Genomic DNA, 27,048 nt, shown 5'->3' with positions numbered 1-27,048 from the left:
AGAGCAACCTCAAACAAATCCCACAGTCCCCGTGGTGCTTGTTAATACAGACTTAGTGTCCTACCTTGGGAGCTATACACAAGCAAAAGCAAAAGTGCTCTCACCAGCCTGTATCACTTGGGAACTCTCACCTCATAAAATAATAGATTTCATTTTTGTTCTGTGCTGCCATGGCAACAGGTGCCCATTAAATTACTATGCGTGTAAATGTGACTAGCAGAACATCTGATGAACGATGCAAAAAGTCAAAATAGTTCGCAATATATAAGCCTAACAGTGGCCATAGGCTCGCTTTCGCCTCTGCCTCTGGAAATAGCAATCATTGCTCTACACTACCTAATCTCTAGAATTCCACATTTAAAACTATCAATATAAGCCAATTCAATGCAGAATCTCTAGTTTCTTCCCTGTTACTGAATCATAAGTAAAGATAGAACAGTATTTATTGATGCAGAAATAAAAACATGTTTAGTGCTATGATATACTTGGATCTATTTCTACAGATGCAATGTTTAGAATCCATATACTGTACCTCTGAGTAAGTACCAGAAGTCAAACATCATTCTGTCCCAGAAAGACTCTGAAGAGAGTCAGCAAGCAAGTGATAATCTATTTTTAGAGAAAGAAAATCCACATTCTGTAATTTGCACAAGCAGAGCTGCATGGAAATAGCCTCTGCCAAAGGCACACCCACTTTCCTGTAAAGATTTATAAAGAACACTCAGACTAAGAGAAACAATAATTTTTACATTTGGTCAGGTTCTGATTTATGGAATGGGTTTATATTAAACAAAGAAAATTAAAACAAGAATAATATAAGTAAAATGTTTAAAAAGTGCCTTCTTTTGAGGAAATGAAACACCATTTTTAACAATTTAACATTAAATAGAGTTGTAAACAAGCTTAAGATCACACACACATATCTGAGGGAATACTGTCACTGAAAACATTCTTTGCTTGACTTGACTGTATTAATTTTTGGTATTCTCATGAAATTTCTGTATTTTATTTCCCCTATAATGTAGTATTTTATTACAAGGAAATTGGCAAAAATAAGATCATCTAAATGACTATGCAGAAAACACAATTCTGATTACAGTGACAAAGATTCTTGGCTTAAGTCACTTTCATCAAGCTTCTGAACCTTTCTCCTAGGCCCATTTGTGACTTCCATATATAACCCAGTTTTAGCAAGAGCCCTGTAAGTCAGTTTAACCAGAACCCCCCACCATTGATACCTGATTACTCTCGGTATCTAATGGGTTCCTCATCTTCCACTGGCCCCCAGGGCTATGTCTGATCGCCCTGGTCTGTCTTCAGCAAGAATCTGGTTAGGCCAGTTAAACCAGAACTCCTCCTACCCCTGGCCCCTCCTCTTCATAATTTGCCATCCACTGACCCCATGGCTGTATTCAGGGTGGAGCCCAATCTCTCTCCCCCACTGGAAAATCCCATTACAGTGTTTCCTGTACCTACAACCATCATCATGAATAAAGTCTTCTTGACCGTCTTTAACAAGTGTCACTGAATATTTCTTTCTTCAACAATGATTAACACAATCTAATATAACATATCCAAAAGCTATTTAAACTCGTATCTTTCAGTGAAAATTGGTTCTCTTTATAAAAAGCTAATTAATTCTGACACATTGATTATTCTCTGGTTATTGAAAAATAAGTACTGCTTGGGAGTAGAATGGTGGTTGCTAGGCACTGGGAAGTTGGGAAATGAAGCAATGTTGGTCAAAGGGTACAAGCTTCTAGTTGTAAGAAGGGTAAGTTCTAAGGATGAGACTATAGTTAATATTGTATATTTGAAATTCGCAGAAAAGATCTTAAACTTTCTCACACACATACAAAAGGTAACTATGTGAGGGGATAAACGTGTTAATTACCTTGATTGTGGTAAATATTTCACATGTATACAAACATCAGATCATCACACTGTATACTTTAAGTATATACAGCTGTGTTTGTCAAGTATACTTCAATAGAACTGGAAAAACAACTAACATAAAGTTGAATTTTCAACCTTTTTCAAAGATTACTGCTACACGTACTTATGTACTTATAGAAGTTCCTATTTGAAGACAGATTTGTTTTTATGCTCTTTGGGTTAGCAAGTAGCTATGAAGTAAAGACCTTTATGCAGCTTGGATAAAAAAATCCCAGGATACTGCTAACTCACTTTACATCATAAAGTTTCTAATTATCAAAATAACCCAAAGGGACACACATCATCTTTTCCCACATTACAAATAAGGAAAAAAACTCAAAGATGGTAAGTAACTTGCCCACAGAGACAAAACTAGTGTATGATGTGAATTTCTACCAACTTCTGCCTGACTCGCCACACTGCTTCCCAGGGTAGAAAAGACAAACTTTTTGCTTTCATGGAGATCACAGTCTGATGTGTCTAAGTATGATTCACTGTGCATCCTCCACATGGATCAGCATCATATTTTGCATAGTGCACATACTCAAAAATTTTTGTTGAAAAAATGAAGGAATGAATCCCATCTTCACTCAGCTCACCTACCCAAGCCTACCTAATGCAGAGAGCTAACTGCCAAAAGACCTCTCATTAGGCCAGACCTCCATGTTTTCTTCTATCCATTTTCTTGGAAGAAGCGCAGAGTCTTAAAATCAAAGTCACAGTATCTTAGAATCACAGACCTTTGAAGTTATGAGCTACTATACCAAGGGAAGTTTGTTTTGTTTTGTTTTTTTCCAGAAAAATTACCCTAGGCCCTGCTTCTCAAACCTTTTTTAAGTACCTCTGACACAAAGCGTTATTGAAGACACCAAAAAGGATTAATTTAGGTGGGCTATTTACCATATAGAAATTAAACCTGAAAAAATTCACTATTTATGGATTAATTTATTTAAAAATAACACTGACACTTCCATTACATGTTAACATATTTTTAAAAGAAATTGCTATATTTTCCAACAAAACAATAAGAGAAATGGAATTGTTCTTTCAAGTAAAAATGATGTTTAATGAAAAAAGCAGCTAGTTCAGCTCACAATTCAAACAACCGCCTAAGCAGTTTTCCTCCAGGCCGCTACCACACTGTGGGAGGCGTTAGAAGTGCCTTAGGCATGCTTCCTTTGTTAGCACACAGAATTTTTTTTTTTAATATTTTATTTATTTATTTGAGAGAGAGAATGAGAGAGAGCACATGAGAGGGGGGAGGGTCAGAGGGAGAAGCAGACTCCCTGCCGAGCAGGGAGCCCGATGCGGGACTCGATCCCGGGACTCCAGGATCATGACCTGAGCCGAAGGCAGTCGCTTAACCGACTGAGCCACCCAGGCGCCCAGCACACAGAATTTTTATTTTAATTTTTTGTTAAGATTTATTTACTTGAGAGCGAGCACGAGCAGGAGGAGCAGAGGGAGAGGGAGAGAGAACCTCAAGCAGACTCCGCGCCAAGCTCAGAGCCCGACGCAGAGTTCGATCTCACAACCCTGAGATCATGACCTGATCCGAAACCAAGAGTCGGACACTTAACCGACTGCACCACCGAGGCACCCCTCAAAGAGAACCTTTAAAAGGTGCATACTTATGGGTAGAGATTTAAGAAAATTCATAGTTTTACTGCTTCGTCAAGGACATTCTTAAGTGAATCAGGCATTTTCTGCATGTAGTTTTCACGTGAGCACGGGGGCAATGAAGAGTAGGACAGGTGTTGGTGTAATTTGGTGCCAGCTCTGATTCATGCTAAAGCGCCAACAGATTTACCCACTACTGCAAACATCAACATAGTGAAAAAAGCAAAAACTGGCTTAACATTATTATGGAAATAGTGTTGACCAAAAAAAGCCATTGTTCCAAACAATCCCATTCAGTAATAATTTTGTGAAGCTCCATTTACCTCTTAGTTATCTATGTCCATTAAACAACAGCTTGAGTATGGTTGGCAAGAGCATGGAACCAATAGAATCTTTATGAACAGCCTCTCACTTAACCCTCTCTGAGTCTACTTTATCGGGCAAAATTATTTATAAAATAAATCTTTTAACAATGATTATATCAAAAAATATCTATTAATAATAAATTAATATTGAGGCCAGATGAATATCTGCCCGCCCTCTCAGGTGTTCTATGAAAATACTATTGTATTAAGTTTTCCATGGTTTTGTATTTGCTTCCTGGTGGATTTATCCAGGTCTGATGCTTAGACCTCCTATTTTCCTGGAACACAGCAGTTAAGGTTGGTTTCAAACTGTCTGTGGTTCAATGGCATAGATCAGTGGGGAAGCCAATCCCACAGCTAGCTCAAACGATGCATTAAATATCAAAATGTTGTTAGGGAATCACACAGGCTTCCTCAAATCCTCGATCTCTCCAGCCCAGCTCTGTATACAACAAGATTTAGGATTGAGACAGAGTGACTATGCACTACTCAATTTCAGCACAGTTTATACATTCCATGGCAAGTGTTGAAATAAGCAAAAATGGCATATCATTAACATATGCTGTGCTTTTGATTAATAATTAAATTAGAACTGACCCAGGAATGCTCAGTTGGTTGTCACTTAGCAATATGAAGTTCATGAATATAACTTATTTGACCAGATATTTTTCCCTCTGATTCAGACTGATAAAAGAGCAAAGACTATGTGAACCAATTTCCTAGTCCATGTTTTATGCAAATTAGGCTTTAGTATAATCAATGCCAGGAATCTCTAAGAATAAATGCTAGACAGTAGGTGGAAAAGAATATATAAAATTCTAAAAGCTTTTAAGTTGCAAACAGACATCTGAGGAACTTGTCTGCTCCTTAACAGGAGGAGACACAGGGAAGTCTTAATGAGAAGTGGGCCAGGATCCAGAGAAACACATTCTTGTTGTAAAGGCCAAAAAGCCATGCCTCTGTGATAAACCAGGGTCAGTATGGCTAGACAACTGTTTTTCTTCAACGTTGCCTCCATGAAAAATCAAATAAATAGCTTCGGTGCTGTGAAGTAAGAGAATGTAGTCTCTAAAAGTCAGACCTCCACTGGAGCAATGATGTCAAAGTCCAAAACAGAGACTCACAGGCCAGTGCCTTTGTGTTTACTTTCTCAATCCTGTCATATTCTTGTAGAAAATTTTTAGCAGCAGACGTACATTCCACTTAAAGACCATAAAAAGTGAAACTATTTGCCTTTTGAAGTACAGGCCAATATAATTCTACTGTTGGTTTCCTAATCTCCCCAAGGTTTTGAGAAGGCCTAACTGTTAAGGGGGCAGGTACAATCTAGCAGGTCAGTTCCTTCAGGGAAGGAGGGTTTCACAGACTTCCTACATCAGACTCTCTTTGGAAGAGAGGATTCTGAAGGAGCCAGCATGTGTCAATGGGATGTATTCCATGAATAGTCAAAGGGGAATTGGTGGTGTGGATTAACCAAGAGGACATCTGGAGTGGAATCACACTGAGAAACAAGAGTACAACAGTTCCCAGGCATAGAAATGACATTGTGGGGGCGCCTGGGTGGCTCAGTTGGTTAAGCGACTGCCTTCGGCTCAGGTCATGATCCTGGAGTCCCGGGATCGAGTCCCGCATCGGGCTCCCTGCTCAGCGGGGAGTCTGCTTCTCCCTCTGACCCTCCCCCTCTCATGTGCTCTCTCTCTCTCATTCTCTCTCTCTCAAATAAATAAATAAAATCTTAAAAATATATATTAAAAAAAAAAGAAATGACATTGTGTCAGACTCAAAGCCAAGTCACAAAATCTCAAATGATGACTGAGCCTCACAGATTGACTAGGAATTATCTAAACAGAACATAGAAATTCCCCAATTCAAGTTTGTTCAATTTAACTGAATTCATGAGCAGTGTCTTGTATGTTTATAAGTCCTGGATTTTGTTTATAAAGTAAAATAAAAAGTACTAAGCTATGAGAACAGGAAAAAGAACAAATGGTTATAAAGTAAACTATCTAAATAAAACACCTACAAGGCCAAGCAAAGCCTTTCATATGATGTCAAAGTGGCCAGAAGCAATAAATAAATGCCCTAAGGTATTTGTTATATTAAGATGCTGTTTCGATCTAAGCAAATTTTCTTGGCTGCTGCCTTGTAGATCTATGTTCTCAGTAACAGAAACTCCCTGATAGCCACCTCTCACAACATCATAAAACCACAGCCTGCCTAAACCCTGCTTCTCTCTAATTGCTAAAAGGACAGGAATAACATGTGGCCAAAGGCACTTAAAGTACATAAGTTTTTTAAAACACACAAATATCCACTTATTATGCCTATAAAATTATTTTTTTAAAAAGATTTTATTTATTTGACAGAGAGAGACATAGTGAGAGAGGGAACACAAGCAGGGGGAGTGGGAGAGGGAGAAGCAGGCTTCCCGCCGAGCAGGGAGCCCAATGTGGGACTCAATCCCAGGGCCCTGGGATCATGACCTGAGCAGAAGGCAGACACTTAACGACTGAGCCACCCAGGCGCCCCCTAAAATTACTTTAAAATTGGCTGAAAGAATGCATACTAATCTCATGACAGTGATCATCTATTTAGAGAAAGTGCAGGAAGGGGACTTGAAGAGATGGTCAAAGGGGAGTTTAACTTATTTTTAATGTGTTGATATTTCTAAAGTAAATTATAAAAGCAAACATGCAAAAAAAAAGTTGACAGGATAATCCTAGAAGGTAGAAACATGGTATTTGTTATGTTAGTCTTTGTTCTTTCAGTTTTGGCGGGGCGGCGGGGGGGGGGGGGGGGGGGGGGTTGCTGTTTTTGTTGTTTTATGTCTCAACAAAGCGACTAGAGACCTTGAGGAACAGAATCTCAGAATATAATCCCAACTAGCTTCCCATATTCTGTAGGCTGAGAACCCTGCAGTTAACAAACATGTAGGAATGTATTCTCTGAAATTCCCTCATTTCTGCAAAAATGACAACCCTTTTATCCCAATTTGACCTGAATGGCAGGTCCATGGAAACAACCTTATGTGATCTCATGATCTCCTACATAGCATCAAATGCTATAATGAGCAGCTCTTTACTGCAGAAAATTCACAGAAAAACAGACATGAGCCCTACTACAAAGGACCTGCAGTATTTGGAGATTCAGGAAATCACAGCTATGTGTACATATGTACATTCAAATTCTTATAAATAGGGTGATTCTAGATGATATCTGTGCTGATCTATTGAGTACTTTCTATCTGCCAATGCCTTAGTCCATTTGCGCTGCTATAACAAAATACCACAGACTGGGTAATTTATAAACAACATTTATTTCTCACAGTTCTGGAGGCTGGAAGTGTGAGATCAGGGTGCCAACACAGTCTGTTTTTGGTAAAGACCCTCTTCCTGATGGCAAACTGCCAATATTTCACTCTGTCCTCATCTGGTAGAAGAGACTAGGGAACTCTGTCAGGCCTCTTTTCCAAGGGTACTAATCCCACTCATAAGAACTCTGCCCTCATGACCTAGTCACCTCCCAAAGCCCCCCCCCCCCCAATACCCCACCTTGGGAGCTAAGATTCAATGTATGAATTTTGGTGAGACACAAACATTCAGACCATAGGCAGCCAGGTATCATGATAAGCATTTCATGTGATGAGCATTTCATTTCACATCAGTCTCCAAGTGAAGTAAGATCATCCTCCATTTAAGTAATAAATGAATCAAAGCTCAGAGATTATGAACTTGCCCTAGATTACAGAGCTGACTATTGAAGAAGCTGGGATATGAATCCAGCTTTACAACAAACAATACTATTGTTTTACTTCTGTTTTACATCAATACAATTCTGTTGTTGCCCTATGATTTTAACGTACTGAAAACTTGTGAACATTTTTTAAAATGATGTTAGAAATTCAGGGGAAAGAGGGAGCTTAATATGATTGAGTTAGTTCTAGAAGACTTTGTAGAGAAAGGATTTGATTGGAGTTTGAGGGCCAGACTGCACATTAGATGGGAGAGTAGAAGCAATGGCGAGTAAAGCGTGGGGAAAGTGGGGGCGGGGGGTCCAATAGACAGTGAGTAAACCAAACCACAACACACATGTATGCACACACACACAAACACACACACAGAGGCCCACACAACCCTGCAGTTAACAAACACATACCTCCTTACGTGTTTGTTACCTACAGGGTTCTCAGCCTACAGTACAGAAGTACTACAAGAGATCATGGCAGAAGAGCAGATAAGAATGGAAAGGAAGTCAGAAGGTCAGTTCATTTCTTTTTGTCTCAATTTTGGATTTTAATGTAATTATGCATATTGTCTTTCTGTGTGCTCATCAACCTGGAGTGCAATAAACATTTCTTAGACAATAAACTTTTGCAATTAAAAAAAAAAAAAAAAGGTAAGTTCATGGTGTTTCTTAAAAGAAATGTTAACAAGGGGCACCTGGGTGGCTCAGTCAGTTAAGTGGCTGCCTTTGGCTCAGGTCATGATCCTGGGGTCCTGGGATCGAGCCCCGCATCCAGCTCCCTGCTCAGCGGAGAGCCTGCTTCTCCCTCTCCCTCTACCTGCCACTCTGCATACTTGTGCTCTCTCTCTCTGTCAAATGAATAAATAAAATCTTTAAAAAAAAAAAAAAAGAAAGAAAAAGAAATGTTAACATTTCTTTTATTTTATTTTATTTTATTTTATTTTATTTATTTATTTGACAGAGAGAGCAAGAGCACAAGCAGGGAGAGCTGCAGGCAGAGGAAGAGGGAGAAGTAGGGAGCCCGAAGCAGGGTTTGACTCCAGGACCCCGGGATCATGACCTGGGCCGAAGGCAGACCCTTAACTGAGCCACCCAGGTGCCCCTACATTTTTGTATATAAATTGTACCACTAGACAACCAGGTATTATATCCACTCTACCACTAGAGAACCAGGTAAGAGATGAAGGGAAATTACACCTTAGAGAAGTAATCCAACTAATAAATGAAGACGTGATGAGAGAACTAGAATATCCCCATTTCTCAATGTCTAGTGAATTAATGAATCAACATTGAGCATCCATAGCTACTACTGTCACAAAGGAGAAAGACCAACCAGACATTATCTCTCCCAGTAGAACAATATACAACCACCTATGTAGAAGTCTTGAAAAAACAAGTTAAATCTAAATCTGATCAAGTCTCTAAACTCCACACCAATGTCTATGGAATACAGGTGACAGGAAGACAAATAAAGACATCATGGAAGTACAACGAGCAGATTCCAGAATCTAGAACTCTAGAGAACAAGGCAAATGCTTTCTTCAATAAGTAAACTGGTAAGAAAAAAAAAGGAAGAGGTGGATGTGGAGTCTATAGATTAAAAGACATATCAACTGATCACAAAGCACAGGCTTTATTTGAATCCTGGTTCAAACAAACAAACTGAAATAATAAATAAGCAAGCAAACAAATAAGTAAATAAAACATTTATAAGACAATTAAAAATTAGACCAGTTACTGGATATGTTACTGGAATTATTGTTAATTTTTCTTTTGGGTGTTATAATAGTTATATGCTTATGTTTTATTTTCTAGTGATACTGAAAAATTTACGGATGAAAGAAAATGATGTCTGGGATTTGCTCCAAATTAATGTGGGCATAGGGAGTAGATTGGGATAGAGATAAAACAAGTCTGATCATGAGTTTATTAATTGTTGAATTTGGATGACAGGTACCTGAGGGTTCATTTACTTTTGTGTATGTTTAAGTTTTTTCATACGAAAAATTTAATGCATTACGGCATTTATTTTTTTTTGAAGATTTTATTTATTTATTTGTCAGAGAGAGCGTGCACAAGCAGGGGGAGCGGCAGGCAGAGGGAGAGGGAGAAGCAGGCTCCCCGCTGAGCAAGGAGAGCCAAAAGCAGACACTTAACCGATAGAGCCGCCCAGGCATCCCTAATGCACTAAGGCATTTAAAATTTATTTCCAGGGGTACCTGGGTGGCTCAGATGGTTAAGCATCTGCGTTTGGCTCAGGTCATGATGTCTGGGTCCTGGAATCGGGCCAGCGGCTAGCTCCCTGCTCAGTAGGGAGTCAGCTTTGCCCTCTCCCTGTGCGCCTCCCTCCCCACTAATTCTTTCTCTCAAATAAATAAATAATATCTTTTTAAAAAATTAAAATTAGAAAAAAAATATTTTCCAATCAAATGGAAGTTCTCAGAGTTTTATTTTTTTTTATTTTTGCAAGAAGCAATTAAAACAATTTAAAGGAAAGTAGGAAAAATAAACTCAGCAATGGTTTACACGGTTAAGTTGCAGTTGGGGCAGATAGAGACAAGGAGATCAGCTAGAAGTCTCTTACAACATCTGGACTTGTACTGATAAAGAGTTTGATCAGGATAGCATTAGGAGGGATGAAAAGGGAAACATAACTGGAGTGGTTTTGAGGAACTGTCCAAGTTTAGTGCTACTCGAATATGAGGCACAAAGCAAAGGAAGATTAAAAGATGACTCAAAAATTTCTGACCTGACAGATTTTTAAAATAGTAATATTATGAGTAGAAACAGGTAAGTCAAGAGGGCAAACTGTCAGGGCATGAGGTGACAAATCTGCTTCTAGACATCAAGTTTGACAGGTTGACATGACCATTTGCTATTTAAAAAAGTGAAGTATTGTTTTGCTACATATGCATAAAAATGTTCTTTGTGCCCTCTCCAACTGTGATGACTTATTTAAAAATGAAGAGTCATGAATTAAAGTTGTATAATAAAATAACTGAATAAAAATATATAAGTCAAACCTCCTCAAACCAGTAAGATAGCCCAAATCCTTCTTTAATAAACATATTTTCTTGGCATAGGTTAGCCATTTCATCTATATCCTTTTCTCTGCAAAAATCTCTATATTCTTTGATACAGAAGCAAATCTGTAAACTTTTTTATATCACCTCCCCTGTCTCTATATATCTAAACATAGGTGTCCAGTAAATACCAACTTTTTTGGCCAATTTGCTCACGTATGGTAAGTAGTACTTAGAAGAATAAAACTATATGTCACAAAATAATTTTGTTATTCTTCTGACACCTCTCTAAGTAAGATAATCCCTTGTATTATAGCATCAATAATACTGAAAATAATTTCTCCTAGTGACAAAGCATGAACATGTGTCTAGTAAAAACTATGTCAAAGTCAGACATTTGAATTTCATTTATAAGAAAGGGGACACATAGCTTTATACAATTTTAAAACTCTGCAGAAACCACAATATATTTTAGTTCTTAGCACATCCGTACCTTCGAAGTTTAGAGTTGGTCATTTCTAATGCCTAGAATATCACACTCCCATGTCCTTTACCTTATAGTAAGTGACCCTCTCTAATCAAGTGAACCACTGTGATTCTCATCATAAAAAGAAATTATGAAGATTTTTCAACAATAAAAGCAGTAATATGTCTTCTTGAAACCCTCTGATCCTTGGCCATCTTTGCTCCCTCAATCCCTGTCAACTCAGCAACCAATATTAACCAATATTGCCAAAGCTAATCACTTTCCTTGCTACTTGAAGACAAGACAGCATCTGACTCATATCATGTCTCATTGTTTGCTAGCAAATAAACAAAACTATATTATTTGCTTGCTCAGACTTAACAATAAATACATTGCTACAGGCTACTTGGATTGGCAATGTGCTATTTCTCCAAAACAATGAAACTGACCCAAACTATTAGAAATCCCAGTGTCCAAGACCCTGGATCAGTGTGCCTCTTGCTGTCAGAGCACCTGTCTGTGAGTGATCTCTGAAAGTTTGAGGCAAAATCCTTAATCACTGAGTGGTAGGGATAAAAGGAAGGGATGCTTGGAAGACCTTCATAATCTATCATGGAGGCCACAGTTGAAATCCTTCTTTGCCTAGCATTTGGATATTCCCGCAGAAACAAATATTCTTTTAGTGAAAGTTATATTTTCTCTTATTTAGATGATAGTTGATTGGAATTTTTACTTTTACTATTATCACATCATTAAGTAAAAAAAAAAAAGATGCATAGAAAAAAGAGTGGAAGAGAATAGGTCAAAGATTAACACCCATTAATCTAATGCATTATATTCAGGAACTAAATCATTAGAAGCCAGGTAAGAGCTACGAGAGTTGACTGATAAAAGATAACTCTAGGGGGACAAGACATACCAATTCATATTATTGTTGTTCGTTGAATTTATGAACATAAGTTTATTACTCACAGCCACCTGGGGGAAAATATACCTAATGGAACAAGAAGTTTCCATAAGGATAATTTTTCCCACTCTGAACTTTTTCACACCTTTAGCCCTTTAGAATCCCTCTCTCTGAAACTCTCTTCCTGTCTCCTGTACTCACCTGATTTCTGCAAGGTCTTCAGTTTCTAGATTAAATGTCACATTCTCTGTCCACACTCTCTACAAATCTCGAAGAATTAGTAGCATCTTATTTGTTTCTAAAGGATGTTAAACTTAACTCAATTATGACTCCTGATACATTCTGTTATGGTTATCTATCCCTGCTATAACTCTTAGACTGCATAACTCTTGAGGTCAGGGAAGCATCTCATCCATCTTACCACCAGCACTAAACCTGCCAAGTGTCTGGGACAGAAAAGGCCCAAAAAAGTCTGTCAAATCCAAGTGGAAAGAAATATATGTAACTTATTTTGTTGAAGGTGGAAGCAAATATCTCTCAAAACACATCTCTGTTAGTCCTCCTCTACTAAATACTCCTTAATTGCTCATCAAATAAACAGTTATTCTTAGAAAATATAAGTACAGGAAGAATTCCATTAAAGAGTTAAAAATATTAAGTATTTTCTATTCATTTGATTTTTTATTTTCTAAACTTCTAATTATCTTATTTTAATAAAACTTTATTTCTTTATTGAAATTACACTTTTGTTTTTTTACTTTTAATATTTTTAATTTATTTTAATATAACTAGGTAGTTTTCTTTGATCAAAAAAAAAAAAAAAATAACGTCCTGAGTGTGACATTCTCAGATATTCTGCTACTAATTAAAAGGTTACAGAGTTGGATAAGACAGGGACTTGCCCTTGAGAAATTCACAGCTTATTAAAAAAGACAGACTAGTCAAAATAATTAAAACTTAATAGGCTAAGATCTCTAATATAAGTACATAAGAGTAGAAAAATATAATGATTTGGGAATGACTTACAATTTAATGAATAAAAATAATGATAAAATACTTTAATTCTTATATTGATATTAACCTCTACTATTATTTCTGGATGATCAATTTCTTAACATGTAACACTCACTGAACCTATTATGTACCAGGCATTATTCTAAATCCTTCATGTGTGTAAATATATTGAATTCTCTCAATAGCCCTCTCTATAAACAATATTATTACTCCTGAGGGAACCAAGGTAGAGAGAGGGTAAGTAACTTCTCAATGTTAAAAAATTAGTATTGGTAATTTGGATTGAAATTTAGCAGGCTGGTTCCAGAAGCCCGGTTCCTAACCATTATACAGACTATGAGCTCAAAAAGCAAGTTTTATACATCCTAAATCTATTCTGGTTATTTTATATGACCTTTTGATAGAAATTTTCCAAGTCTTAGAAACTCAAATTCTCTCTAGAATACTATTCTTTGGCATCCTAACGGAGGTGACTTTTTGTCTCTGTAGTTCATACCCCCACGCTTCAAGAATAAAAGGTTATTTGTGCCTCTATCACATTTTACAGACCCAGTAAAATGGCATAGCCTTTATGAATGTAGATTTGTTAATTGGGTAAAACAAAAAGAATGTTGTGTACAGAAAATTAACAACTGGGTTCTGTATTCTCTTGCCTTGTTGTAGCATCATAGAACAAGTGATTTTAGTTTACTTCAGGCAGAACTTTTCTAAGATTGTTAACAAACTCCACCCAATACACTCCCAACACATTCCCAATCACCATTTAAATAAGGCATATATTTGACTTTAAAGTAAACATCTCAGTGTAATTGATGAGAAGGATTATTGTATAAAAGATAACTATTATGGTACTCATGAAAAATGGCCTACATATGTTCACTTATTCATTCATTTGTTCAGCAAATATTTTTAATAAACATCTCTATAAACATTGTACGATGCTAAATACAGGAAGTAAAAAGGTCAACTAAGATACAATCTTATAAAAAATGTAAAATTTCTCTGGAGTAATATCTACTGTGAGCAAAGTCAAATGAAAAACAACAAAGTAAAAAAATTATTTGAGATATATAGGATTGATAATGGCTAATTTTCAAGATATACAAAATGTTTTTATAAATCAATAAGGAAAAGCTATGGAATGCAATAAAAAAGGGGAATGATATGAATAGGCAACTCACAAAAAATGAACTATAAATAATGAGTATTTGAAAATGTGATATCCTCAATATCACTCATAATGAAAAAACTGGAAATATAAACAACACCTTGCTGCCCTCCATAAAATTAGTAAAAATTTTAATCAGTTTTCCACCTCTCAAGGTTGGCAAGAAAGAGGAAAACATTCATTCTCCTACCTTACTGGTAAAATTGTAAAATGCTGCAGCATCTAGTGGAAATTAGCTTTTTGTCTGTTGCACTATGGGAAGCAAGTAAATGTTGGATTAATGAAAAAATGTAAGTCTATTCTCACAGATGCCATCCTCACATATATAATTTGATATATAGATACCAACCAAAGTAACTTTAACAATCGAATTAACTTCTGACTTAGATTCAGTGCTTTAGCCAGAGCCAAAATTGGGGACTCCAATATTGGTGTCATAACTTGGACAGGTTCTAGTAAAGTCCTGCAGAGATCACATCTTCATGGATTATCAAGAATGTGAAAGACACCCCCACAATCTCCCGCAGGCAGAAGGAATAAGAAGGTATATTACAACTAGAACTGACCTACAATAGAAGCAGTTCCCACAGAGTTAGCAGCAGCCTGATGCCCAATATCTCAAGCCAAAGGTGATCTTGGCTTATACAGTTTGAGTGGACTGGAGGAAGTCATCCAGGTAATAAATGACAAAGCCTGAACTAAGCTAGGAGCACAAGCCATACCTAAAAGAAGAAGGATTGGGGAGATATCAAGGATTTGGTCACTGTATGGATGTGAGGGTAAGTATCACGAGGCATATAAATGACTCCCAAATTTTTGACTTGGGAAATTGGAAGATGATGGTGCCATTGCCCTACACAATGAATAGGAGGAAGCATTGCTTAGAAGTTTGTCCCTTAAGCCAGAACTCCTCAGTTGGGCTCCAGATTCTATTAGATACCAACTATGTGACTCTAGCCAAATTAATTAATTTCTCTTTGCTTTGATTTCCTCATTTCTAAAATATGAATAATGATAAGATCTACTTCATAGGACTGTCATGAGGATTAAATAAGTTAATATATTAGTGCTCAGTACAGAGTGCTTAGAACAGTGCCAAGCACATAGCAAGTGTTATATAATTGTTAGATTACTAATAGTATTAGTTTAAGGACTTAAAATATTTGTCTTCTTTGAAAACTTATAATAGTGATGTGTCTACATTCATCCTCAAGACCACAGACAATGGACACAATGATAAAAGTTGCTGATGCATTCCGGAGACTGTGGCTCAGTTGGAATTCATTCCTCTTCAGTCAAGGTAATGAACAGAAGGAGTTACAATGTGAACACACCTCTTGTAAAAACAGCTCTCTTCCTCCATGATCTATCATATCTCTTATAGGCAGGGAGCATCACTACTCCCCTAAATGACTCTGTTTCAGACAAACGGTATATGTAGGATGCCTTAAATATCATATGAACCTTGCCAACCCCATGTCCTTCCTCACATTTGTGCCTACCCTCTTTATCATTTACAGCCTGCAATCTTACTCAAACTCTCCCTCCTTTACTATTTTATGGCAAAGCCCTCTCCCTTTTTTAACCTCATACCAGTAAGAACTTTTCTATTGTTTCATCCAGCCCTTCTTACACGTATCTATTTTTGTTTCATACTATATTTTCCTAAGTGATTTTTTAAAAAACCAAACTTGGGGTAGGGCAGGGGGGGATAACCGTCTTTACTACTTTGCTACCTCTGTGTTAGTTTTCTTCAGTATAATGCACAGTAGATGTTGAATAAACACATCATCATTGATTGAATGATAGTTGTAGTTTTCCTCAATAGAAAGGAGAATGACAAAGACAGAATGTAGGTGGAGATTTAGTTGAAGTTTCCAGAAATAAAACAAATGTCATTAGAGACAACTTCTAAAAGGGTTTGCCCTCTATTCAGTGCACGTTAGTTCTTATGTTCTTCAGCTACAAACCTCAAGGTCATTCCCTTTCTCATAGACTTCACTGCCATATTCATGGATCTCCTCTCCCTCCTGCCTCTAGTCATCACCCTCAGGAACTTCAACCTCTATACTGACTATTCCCCAAACACCTGGCCTCATAGTAAGTACCTTTACCTACTTAGCCCTAGAAATCTTCACTCATTCTGCACTTTATTGCTAATACATTTTATCACACCAACTCCCTTCATTAACCTAAGGATACCCTGGTAGTTGCCATACAATAACAGTTAAAAATATGGAATCTAGTGTCAGACAAACCTGCCAAAATCTCTATTTGGGAACTTACTAGCTCTGTAAGACCGAACAAGTTAGGTAACTGTGAGAAACAATTCTCCTTGGCATTTCTGCACATCTTAGATGAGGTTTTGCTCTATACTGTCTCTTCAAGGATGTTAGTATAGCAAACAACCTTGGGAAATACAAAGAGTGTTTCCCACTGATGTGAAAGGCAGATTTGATGTATCTCCTCACCAAGATAATAAAGATAAGTTCTCCTTCTGTGGCAATGTTGGACAGGTTTGCTAGAAACCTCTTATAAGATTGGGGGTTTCCTAAGCTTAGAGTTCCTCTGTAGTGACACAAAACCCTACATACAGCATTCACCAGGGTTACTCTCTATCATCCCAATGGGACATGAGGGGCAAAGGAACATGAAGCTCATGCCACTTGCTATACCACAAGTAATGAAGTAATCTGTCCGTCTCTGACCCAGGAATGTTTTGTCCTCTGCTAGCATCTATGAACATGTGGCTGGTTAATTTGTTAGCTTGTGAGAAAGGTAAGATCTCAGACTTTCCACAGTTCTTAATAATAACCTCTTTATGCTTCAGTATTCCTTTTGCCAACCCACAAAATGGAGAGAAGATGCCTATCTCACAGAGTTAGTATGTTAATTAAATGGAAAAATGAGATAATATATATACAGTGCTTAAGACCAGTCTGAGCCTCATAACTGAACTCTACAACAGTTTTTGGTGACTTCTGACTGCCTCCTTGCCAGTTCTGCTGGCCTGCTCTCCAGCTCAGTTCTCACTGGTGGTTTTGCAAAACTGACACCATAAATCATCCTCTTCTGGAAAGTTCCTAATCCCTTGAAATTCTGTGACTCTGGTTTCCTTCTTACATTTTTATCCTTCTCTAGTTCCTTCCCAAATTGTTTCACACACACACACACACACACACACACACACACACAGGAATTAACAAAGGAGAATGTTTTACAAATGTCCTAAGATGGTCCTAAATTTCCACAAAATGTTAATTAGCAATGCAACAATAGCAGCCTACAGGTTTTTCTAAAATGGAGGAAAGGAAAAGCAGTAATCAGAATGAGGGGATGAAGAGAGTCATAAGATCTTTATCAAAAGGAGATAAGAGTTATAAGACACCTGTGACATTCTGTGTCACTCACTTATGTAGATGGTCAATATTTATTATTCTATTATTCTCCAATGCCTGATCTTAATGAAATATTTGCAAAAAAAAATTATTAGAAAGAAAACAAGAGAAATGGTGGCTGTAACCTATATAACCAAGTGACCATCGAAACATAATGTGGAATGATGGAAATACAGTGTGAAAAGAAGACAAATTTTTACCATCAACAGATCCCAGGGAACCCCAACTCCAGCTTTTAGTAGTTGTCAGAATGTGGGTGAGTTCCTTCACCTCATGAAACATCAGTTTACTCACCTCACAAATGACGGAAGACCATGCACCTTGAAGAGTTGTTGATGGGTTTCCTCAATAAGTTGGATCTATGATAAGTATGACTATTGCAGGACCGAAATACTGAAGAATTACTCCTTCAGAAACTCATATGAGAGCTGAGGGACATTTCTGAATATTTCCCAAAAGAATATAAAATTTTGCAATGTAGTATTATACTTGCCAAATATAGCATTATAGAACTTAAACTCTGGCTTCGTGAAAATTCAAAGTATAGAAAATTCCTTAGTGTTAGACTTACGTAACTCAGTGTCAGCCTTAGATAACCCCTTACTTGACTTGATAAACTTACCTGTAACAAAAAATCAAAGAGTGCTAGCTTGGACCACTCGTGGTGATGTATTTCAGTACAACCCCATTCAGGCTTGGGTACTCGACCATTCTGCCAGCACTTCTGTTTCAACGACTGTTGGTAAGTTCCCCAGGTGAGCTTAACAGAAGAGTGGGTCTCATTACTTGTTGGAGATAAAGATGAGTCCCAGAGAATGAGAGGACATGGGCGGCCATCTACAGATCCAAAAAAAAAAAAAACCAAACTCACTTTAGCATGTTTAGCATGACTCAGTATGAGCCTTTAGGCAGTCCCTCACAGCTTCACCCTCTCACCTACCAAAAAAGTTTGATTAGATGATATTCCATGGTCCCTGTTAGACAACGAAAGGAAAGATTTTTGAGACAAGACCTTTTACTGATGTGGCGCAGGAATAAGCCACTAATCACCAATAACAATGTTCTGGTTAATGTGGTTTTATTCCACATCTAAAAGCAGCCACCACAAAAAGGGAAAGAATCCAGTCATTTATAATTGTCTATTCAATGTCTGAGAGGGGCTGCTCTCTCTTTGTAATAACAACTGTCTGATTTTCTGAGGCCATGGAAAAAGAATTTTTTGGAAGTCGCAAATTTAAAAGTGAAATTGTATGGCTCACACCAGCTACCATAATCTCCAAAGAAAGAAAAAAGAAGCAAGATGGAAACTTTTTTCTTCTCTGAAGGAAAGAGTAATGCTCTTGGTAATGGATCATTTTTTCACACATAACCTCACAAAGTGCATTTAAGCAAATGCGTTTCTTCAACTGCAAGCACATAGATGATATGTAAAAAAAAAAAATCTGTCATTCTAATTGTTTTTGTCTCACTCTTGATAGTTTAGAAATGCCACTGCTAGACTGTATAAAGAATGATGAGCCCAAGTGAAGTTATAAACAGGGAAGACCACGAAGGTCCATTATATGACACTTTAAGCTTAAAACCAATGACATCACTTTCCAGTCCCCATTTCTGACAAATAAAGTCACTGAGAGATGATGTTAAGCGGCTTTGCTTACAAGTTAAAAATCAGAATGATGCTCTTGGGGGAAAAAAAAAAGTCACAAAGATCTGGAAAAGTCCACTAAACTCACTCTTAACAGGCCTGGACAACAGAAGCCTCTGAAATTATGACTGGAATGTCTAAGACACATCACAGGAATTTTTAAAAACCTTTTTAAATAACCTGAGAGGCTCTCGATCTATGACTGTATTCCTTTTGGATAAAGACATTTATTTTTACCGTCTTGCTTGTTTGCCTTTTGTAGAGCTCTTATCTCTGTCTGGCCTTTACCACAGGAAATAGTCGCCTTCTCTAACCTCTCTTCAATTTGCTGTTACAGTGACCTCAATAATTTTAGTAGTGTTCTCTTGATCATTCGGATCCCCTACATTCCAGTTTTATTCAAAAGAAAAATCTTCCTCCTTTTAGCCTTGCAATTTCAGCCTGGGTTTGCAAGAAGTCCTTTAGATTTGGGGAAGTATGCTACCATCACCAACACACAATCAAGAAAAAAAATAGAGAAAGAACATAGATCTAAAAGACATCTCCCCTTTTACTTTCCTTTGACTTTCCTAAATGGTTTTGGGGCTGCTCGGACCTAATTGTCTTCTTAGGTATAAGATAAATATAAATTATATTTATATAATATAATATATATTTTATATATTATATATAATATATTAATTATATATATATAATTTTATTATATATTTTTATATAATATATTATATATTATATAATATATATTATATATTATTAATATTATATATAATATATATTTATATAATAAATATAATTTTAAATGAGTGGACCCCAAATATGACGCCAATTTAACAAATAATAATAGTAAAGTCCAGGTAAAAGCAGTCCATCGTGAGCGGGACACATGTAGAGACCAATGTAACCAAATATGAGTGGAAGATACAACATCGCTTTCAAAGACATGCGTACTTCAGACTTCGAAAGATAAACACCAAGGAGTTCTAACCATTGGTGTCTCTGGACTAAAGTTATACACAGACAGCACTTTAGATTCTCAGGGCTAGGAAGTATTCAAAGGGAGTTGAAACCTAATCCTGAACCTCAACAACACAAATCAATACAGGAGACAGACAGGCGGGCCGTTTCCTCAGCAATTCACATGAGGCCCGCAGAGAAATAGGGAAATGATCTACATAAACAACTGAAACAGTTAACCTTCTGGGCTGTTTTTCCTTTCCTTTAAAACGTTTGTTTCTTATTTTAAAGCAATTAAAAGCAAATCTACTCATTTTGGGAAATGTGGAAAAACATTAACATGTAAAGCTAAGAAAACAAAAATCATCTATAAGCTCCGGATAGGAGCTTAGTAATTGGTTCTGTGATTTATATACTGACTTCTGGTATTTTCCCATCCCTTTCTTTTTCACCTCAAAATGTGCATTGTTTTTAGAAATTTAAGAAGTAGAGCTTCTGGTGAGAGCTTAGGCTCTGGAATCCAACAGATCTTTGGAATTCTGGTCACATTACTTCTTTGCTTTGTAACATTAGACAAGTTAAGCAACCTCTCTAAGCCTTGCTTTCATCCTCTGTAAAATGGGGGTGAGAACGTACCTTCCCAAACTGGCTTTTAGGATTAAACGGGCTCTTGCATTTGAAGTCCTCAACCTGATGCCTAACATATATGCACATCCCAGAAAGCTTCTGCTATAACTATTATTACATAGAGACATGATGCAATGACACAATCCATCGGTCTTTGACTGCCTTCCTTTGTTTATGGAGCATCTACTATGTGTCAAGCATTATTCTAGAAACTGAACCTAAATAAATTAATAAATAAATACCAATTTCTATTTATCTTCTTGGCACTGACACTTCCACCAGGGGAAAGAGGCAAAAATTATGCAAGGAAAATAAACTATTTGGGACTGTCTCATATCTACAGTTTGTCATGATTGTTTTACTAAATATTTTACCACAAACACTTCTCTTATAATTAAATATTTTTAAATGGCATCAGTTCAACTGTCATACAAGAACCTAGCCTAGTGGTCAGCACACTCTGTCAAAGGTAGGTAGTAAATATTTTAGGCTTTGAAGGCCGTCTGGTCTCCATCACAACTACTGACCCAGTAAGTGTTTAACTCTCCTATAGCACGGAAGCAGTCAAAACCAGTATGTCAACAAATGGATGTGACTGTGTTCCAATAAAACTTTATTACAGACATTGAAATTTGCATTGCACATCATTTTCAAGTGTCATAGAAATGTTATTAGTCTTTTGATTTTTGTCAACTATTTAAAATTGGAGAAAGCATCTGTAGCTCACAAGCCACTCAAAAACAGGCAAGGGGCCGTCTTTGGCCCACAGACTGTAGTGTATCAACCCCTGATCTAGTCTTTGAGAATACTGTCTTTCATTTGCCATTTCTCTACTTCAGTGCACTGGATTTTTTGAATGATACATTTTCTATACTATTATTTAAAAAGCTATTCTCAAACTGCCTGCCAAAGGGAGCTTTCAGCTGCTAAGAGTAATTGGTTTTCAATTAATACTCTGGGTTTTTCTCCACATCCATCCATGTCCCCTCAGCAAAATATTTTGAATGCTGACTATAACATAAAAATGTTCCATCCTGCCCTGCTGGGAATCTGTGCACCTCAGGCAAGGGGGATTTCCAGAAGCAAAAAGAAAGCAGGGTGAGTAGCAGTTCTCAGGCTGAGCATGGGTGCGGTGGTTCCTTTGCACACACTGGTCTCCTTCCTGCGTCTCAGAGAGTATGGCCCTCGAGATAATAGCGGTGGTCAGGATGGCTCCAGATCTCAGAGCCACAAGTACTAGTGTGAAAAGAATTCCACTTTTTATAAAATATGGCTGTTAAAAGAATTAAGTGAACTTTGATAGATCCGAAGGGATGACAGAAAAATAGCCTCTGAAAACAGGAAACTGGTTAAAGCAACTTACCCTGAAGTGTTTCAGAGATGAGGAGCATTCATCTCTTCACATTCAGGTTTGTCAAAATGATGCAGTCCTGCACTCTCTAGAGAAATCTTAACAGTGAAGAGATAAAATTCTAACTGTCAGAGTGGTGAGAAAGCAGGTTTCAAAAGATATGTGGGTGTTCATGTGAATTAAAGGTTATACAGCTGCCTTAAAAAAAATGAGACTTGCCAGTAAAACTTATTTTTTTTCCAAAATCTGAATATTTCCCCTGAATTTTGATGTTCCCCCAAGTCATTCTCTATTCAAAAGCACAAAGAAGACATTCTTTTGAGAAGATGAACGTGAATATTCACTAAGAATGAGTCCTATACACAATCTCCTTTGCCTGGATTTATTAAATGCCCTTCACTTTGAACACTGGCTGCCTGGTTTTATTGACCTACAGGTGAATGCTAAGCATGCTGGGTGGAGTTGTGAGGGTCTGTCTGCGTTTGTCACTGAACAAAAATAAGTAAAAACATTCTGAGTTCTGAAATCAAAAGTCCTTTCTATCATATGGGTCAGATTCCAAGACTGTTCCAAGACTCCTTGTGAACAAGACAAAAAGGAAAGTGGCAGTTCAGCTCAGAGCCCTTCATCAAAAACGACTCTCCAAAACCTATTCAAGAAAACAAAAGCCAATCAAAAATTGAAACTCATCTTTGTTATAGGAAATGAATTCTGTCGGGTTCTACCACAACTATCAACAGCACATTGGAGGAAAACCTTAATGCCTTGGATCTCTCATTGTTAAAGGCAATTATTGATGTTGATGTAACTCCAATGACAGTGTAGCAGGTGTCTAGTTATTAATGATCCCTTAAGTACTGTCTGCTCTATTTTTCTAGAGTGTCTCTCCCAGTAGGGTTTTGGCAATTAAAAATATTAGACTGAAGTGAAGAAGCAGGTAAGATCTCTTGGCTTAGAGTTGGTAAATGTGAACAAGTCAGTGAATGTGAGGGAAGGGAAAACAGAAATGCAAGATTCTGGGACAGCCTTGAGGGAGGAGAAAATTGGAAGGATTTGATGACATTTTAATTCTGCTCAGGGTTTTAAATGTTGTTAACTTACTCAAAACACAAGTTCTTACACTCATCCTCAAATGGACCTTTGAGTTCCTGGGTTTCGGACAGAAAGAATTCAGTGAGGCACAGCAAACACAGAGACCTTACAAGATCCCCATCCCAGCTAAGGCCCCGGCCTCAGAAACAGACAAGTTGCACACAGAATGACAATCAGACAAAAATATTTGCCAGTTGAACAAGTATTTGAAGGGAACAAGTGAAGGACTAACATAGAGATGGAGCTTTCAGTACACAGTTAAGAAATGAAGAAATACAGTGCCCTACTAGAATAGCTCTAGATGTATGACAGTGCCCTACTAGAATACAACCCAGATGTATGATTAACTGGAAAAGCCCCAGGCCACATCCTTACAGTAAGCTGAAATGTCGCAGTTAATAAGGGGAAGAAACTTCGCTGAAAAGGAGCTAAGAATATGGGTGTGGTAGAAAAAGAAATCACAAATGTTGATTCCATTCCTGACTGATCACTGGTCTCCACAGAACGTGAGCAGAGTCCCTCAGCCACCTTGACTCAGGCACTGAGTTCCCCAAGGTATGAGAAGAGTACCTTCCAAATCTACCTCAGGATTATGTGAGAATCCAATGAAATAGCACTGTCAAATATTTAAAAGAACCAAGCCTATGTGAGGTTTTTATGATTTAGAAAAAGGAGAGGCAGAATTCCATAGATTTCATATGTATAGGTTCTCTACAGCCAACGAAGTCCTGGATACAGAGACCTGTCTCAGAAATAGGTTTCTGGGTGATTTAGACTACATTTCTTCAAACAACAAAGAAAGTATTTATTTACTTATATAACTGTTTTTCATTTTATAACTTGCTTTCTCTAGGTTGGACTGAGTTAAAATAAACTCCATATTTCCTTAAGAGTTAGCTAAGTGTGAAGCTGAGGAAGCAGGAAAGGAGAATGTCTTATGACTTCCGCCGTCACAAGCTACTTAATCTAAATCATCAGTTCTACTTTAAAAACAAAGTGTCCTTCTCTTTTCTGAACCTTTGACTAATGGACAGGAGCTTCTGCTTTCTAGGTCTGCCCTGGACTTCTGCTATATATATAAATGAAAATTCCCAGAATATTCCTGTCTCAGTATTCCATTTAGAAAAACAGAAATCAAATGTGACTTCTGAGGGTGGTGATGATGTGGTCACTGTGCCAGGCTCTGCAAACAATCATATTTTGTGAGCAAGGTCCTGGTCACATTGGGGTGACCCAGTCCTGGACAGTTTCATGTTTATTAATGTAGATAAAGGAGCCATTAATTCCTGCCCAGGGTGACCTTCCTACAATGCAGAACTCATTATATCACTCCCCTTCTTCAAACCCTTCAATGATTCCCCATTATCTGCAAGATAAAGTCCATGTCCTTACATGACATCAAACCCAGCCACTTTGGAGACCACAGCTTTATCTCACTTCATCCCTGCCCACAACCCTCCCAAACCCTCATCTCCTTCAGAGCTCTGAGGTTTCCTAAGCACCTCTGCCGTCACAAGTTTTTCACACATCTATTCTCTCTACCCTTCCGACACCCACCCTATCTCTCACTCTACCCACAGTGACTTCAGATCCAGTTCTGACATTAGCTCTTCAAGAATTTTTTACAATGCCCCATCCACCACCCTACACACACATTCTGAACTAAATTTTCCCCCTCTATGCCTGCAAGGCCTCCTCAAAATATCTCCATTGAGATACCCTTTTTATATCATACCCTTTTTATATGGTGCAATTGCTTAGCTGTCTCCTAACCTCCAAACTGAGTGTTCTGTGAGAACAGGGACTATTTCTTAATCACCTTTGGACCTCCAAAGTCTGATATGATATCTTCACCAAAGAAAGCACTCAAAAATGTTGGAGAATGGGGGCGCCCGGGTGACTCAGTCAGTTAAGCGTCTGCCTTTGGCTCAGGTCATGATCCCAGGGGCCTGGGATCAAGCCCCGTGTTGGGCTCTCTGCTCAGCAGGGAGCCTGCTTCTCCCTCTCCCTCTGCCACTCCCTCTGCTTATGCTCTCTCTCATGCTCTCTCTGTGTCAAATAAATAAATAAATCCAAAAAAAAAAAAAGGTTGGAGAATGATAGAACAAATTTTTCAGAATCCCTCAATTTTCATCTATAGCCCTGAAGTTCCAAGGAATAGTCAATGGGCTCAGAATCAAATTCTGGTTAATGGGACATCCTTACAGTAAGCTGTGATTGAATTGTCCTCACTCCCAATTGAGTTAAGAAAGATCAGAGAGAAACTTGAGGAAAAAAGGTGAGGATATGCAGAGGTTTCCATGACTTGGTTCCATCTAGCTTGTGCTCAACAGTCCACTCCCACGTCTCCATAATCCTGTGAGTCACTGGAATAATAAAAATTAGGGTGGTGGGAACACCCATCTGCCTCTCTCTTCCTGAGCCCAGATCACTGTCATGAGAAGGGGAGTAGTTAAGGCATCATGGCTACATTCAGGAATCAGACTGCAAGGCAGTGGGGAAAGCAGGTTACAACCCAGATGTATGATTAACTGGAAAAGCCCCAGGCCACAACTATTGGAGGCTAACACGTGAGGTGAGGGCCCATGGGGCACAGGATAGCACAGTGGTGAAGAACAGGGCTATGGGGTTCTTCCAACCATGCAACACACGACCTGTGGGCCTTTGAGGACATGCATTATCTTCTGAGCCTCATTTTTTCCCACAGAAAATCTGTCTAACAATACCTAATATATGGGGCCATTGTGAAATTTCGTGAGATAATAAATGTAGAGTGCTCAGTGTTCCACAGATGGGAGATATTGGTATAATCCACTCTCAACTCCAAGCACTTTCTTTCAGTGACCACTTTAGGTGCCTGTTTACTTAGTTCAAGTAAATGTTAACCTAGATAAACAAATTAAGAAAATCTAAGCAAACACATCACCAAGAGCTAAATCAGCATTAAAACTGGATGAAAATAAAAGGTAACATTTACTGAGTATTACAATATGTTAGGCACTTTTACAAATATTTTTTATATCAACTCACTTAATTTTCACAACTTCATGAGGTAAGTACTGTCATCATCATTATTTTTATTGTCATCATCCCTAGTATGCTAATGAAGAAAAAAGGTGCACAGAGAGTAAGTTAATTTATCCCAGGTCACACAGCCACTTGATTCACAAGTGGTAGAATCAGGGTTCAAACTCAGGAAGTCTAGATTGTCAATTGCCATGAACTGAATTGTGTTCCCCCCAAATTTATATGTGGATGCCCTCAGTACCTCGGAATGTGATTGTATTTGGAGACAGGGCCTTTAAAGAGATAGTTAAAATGAGACCATTATGGTGGACCCTAATCCCAAATGACTGGTGTTGCTGGAAGAAGAGATTTGAACACAGAGAGACACAAGGGAGGGCACGTACAGAGGAAAGGCCATGTGAGGACCAAGAGAAGGCGGCCATCTGCAAGCCAAGGAGAGAGGTCTCAGAAGAAACCAAACCTGTGGACCCCTTGATCTTAGATTTCCAGCCTCCAGAACTGCGAGAAAATAAACGTGTGTTGTTTAAGCCACTCCACCTATGGTATTTTGTGATGGCAGCCCTAGAAAACTAGTATGACAATCCACACCCTTAACTACAAAGCTATCTGAATCAGTGTACGGCTTTTTCCCCATGTTTAGAAGAGCACCTCACACACAGAAAGTAAATGTTAGCAATTACAACAGAATATGACTGCAATATTTGCCCATTAA

General features: G+C 37.9%; 1 protein-coding gene across 2 annotated transcripts in view; it reads right to left on the bottom strand.

Moving 5' to 3' along the window:
- GASK1B (golgi associated kinase 1B) overlaps window positions 1-27,048 on the bottom strand; it is a 47,539-nt gene that overhangs the window by 10,988 nt on the left and 9,503 nt on the right. For both annotated transcript variants that reach the window (XM_035022832.1, XM_035022831.1), the window contains exon 3: window positions 18,263-18,477. In XM_035022832.1, the coding sequence (XP_034878723.1) occupies window positions 18,263-18,477 (215 nt within the window). The remainder of the gene's footprint in view (window positions 1-18,262; window positions 18,478-27,048) is intronic.

Source organism: Mirounga leonina, unplaced genomic scaffold (genome assembly GCF_011800145.1).
Source record: "Mirounga leonina isolate KUSES-001 unplaced genomic scaffold, KU_Mleo_1.0 Mir_176, whole genome shotgun sequence".
NCBI lineage: Eukaryota > Metazoa > Chordata > Mammalia > Carnivora > Phocidae > Mirounga > Mirounga leonina.
Note: the sequence above shows the minus strand (reverse complement) of the source record. Positions and strands in the feature narration are given on the sequence as shown.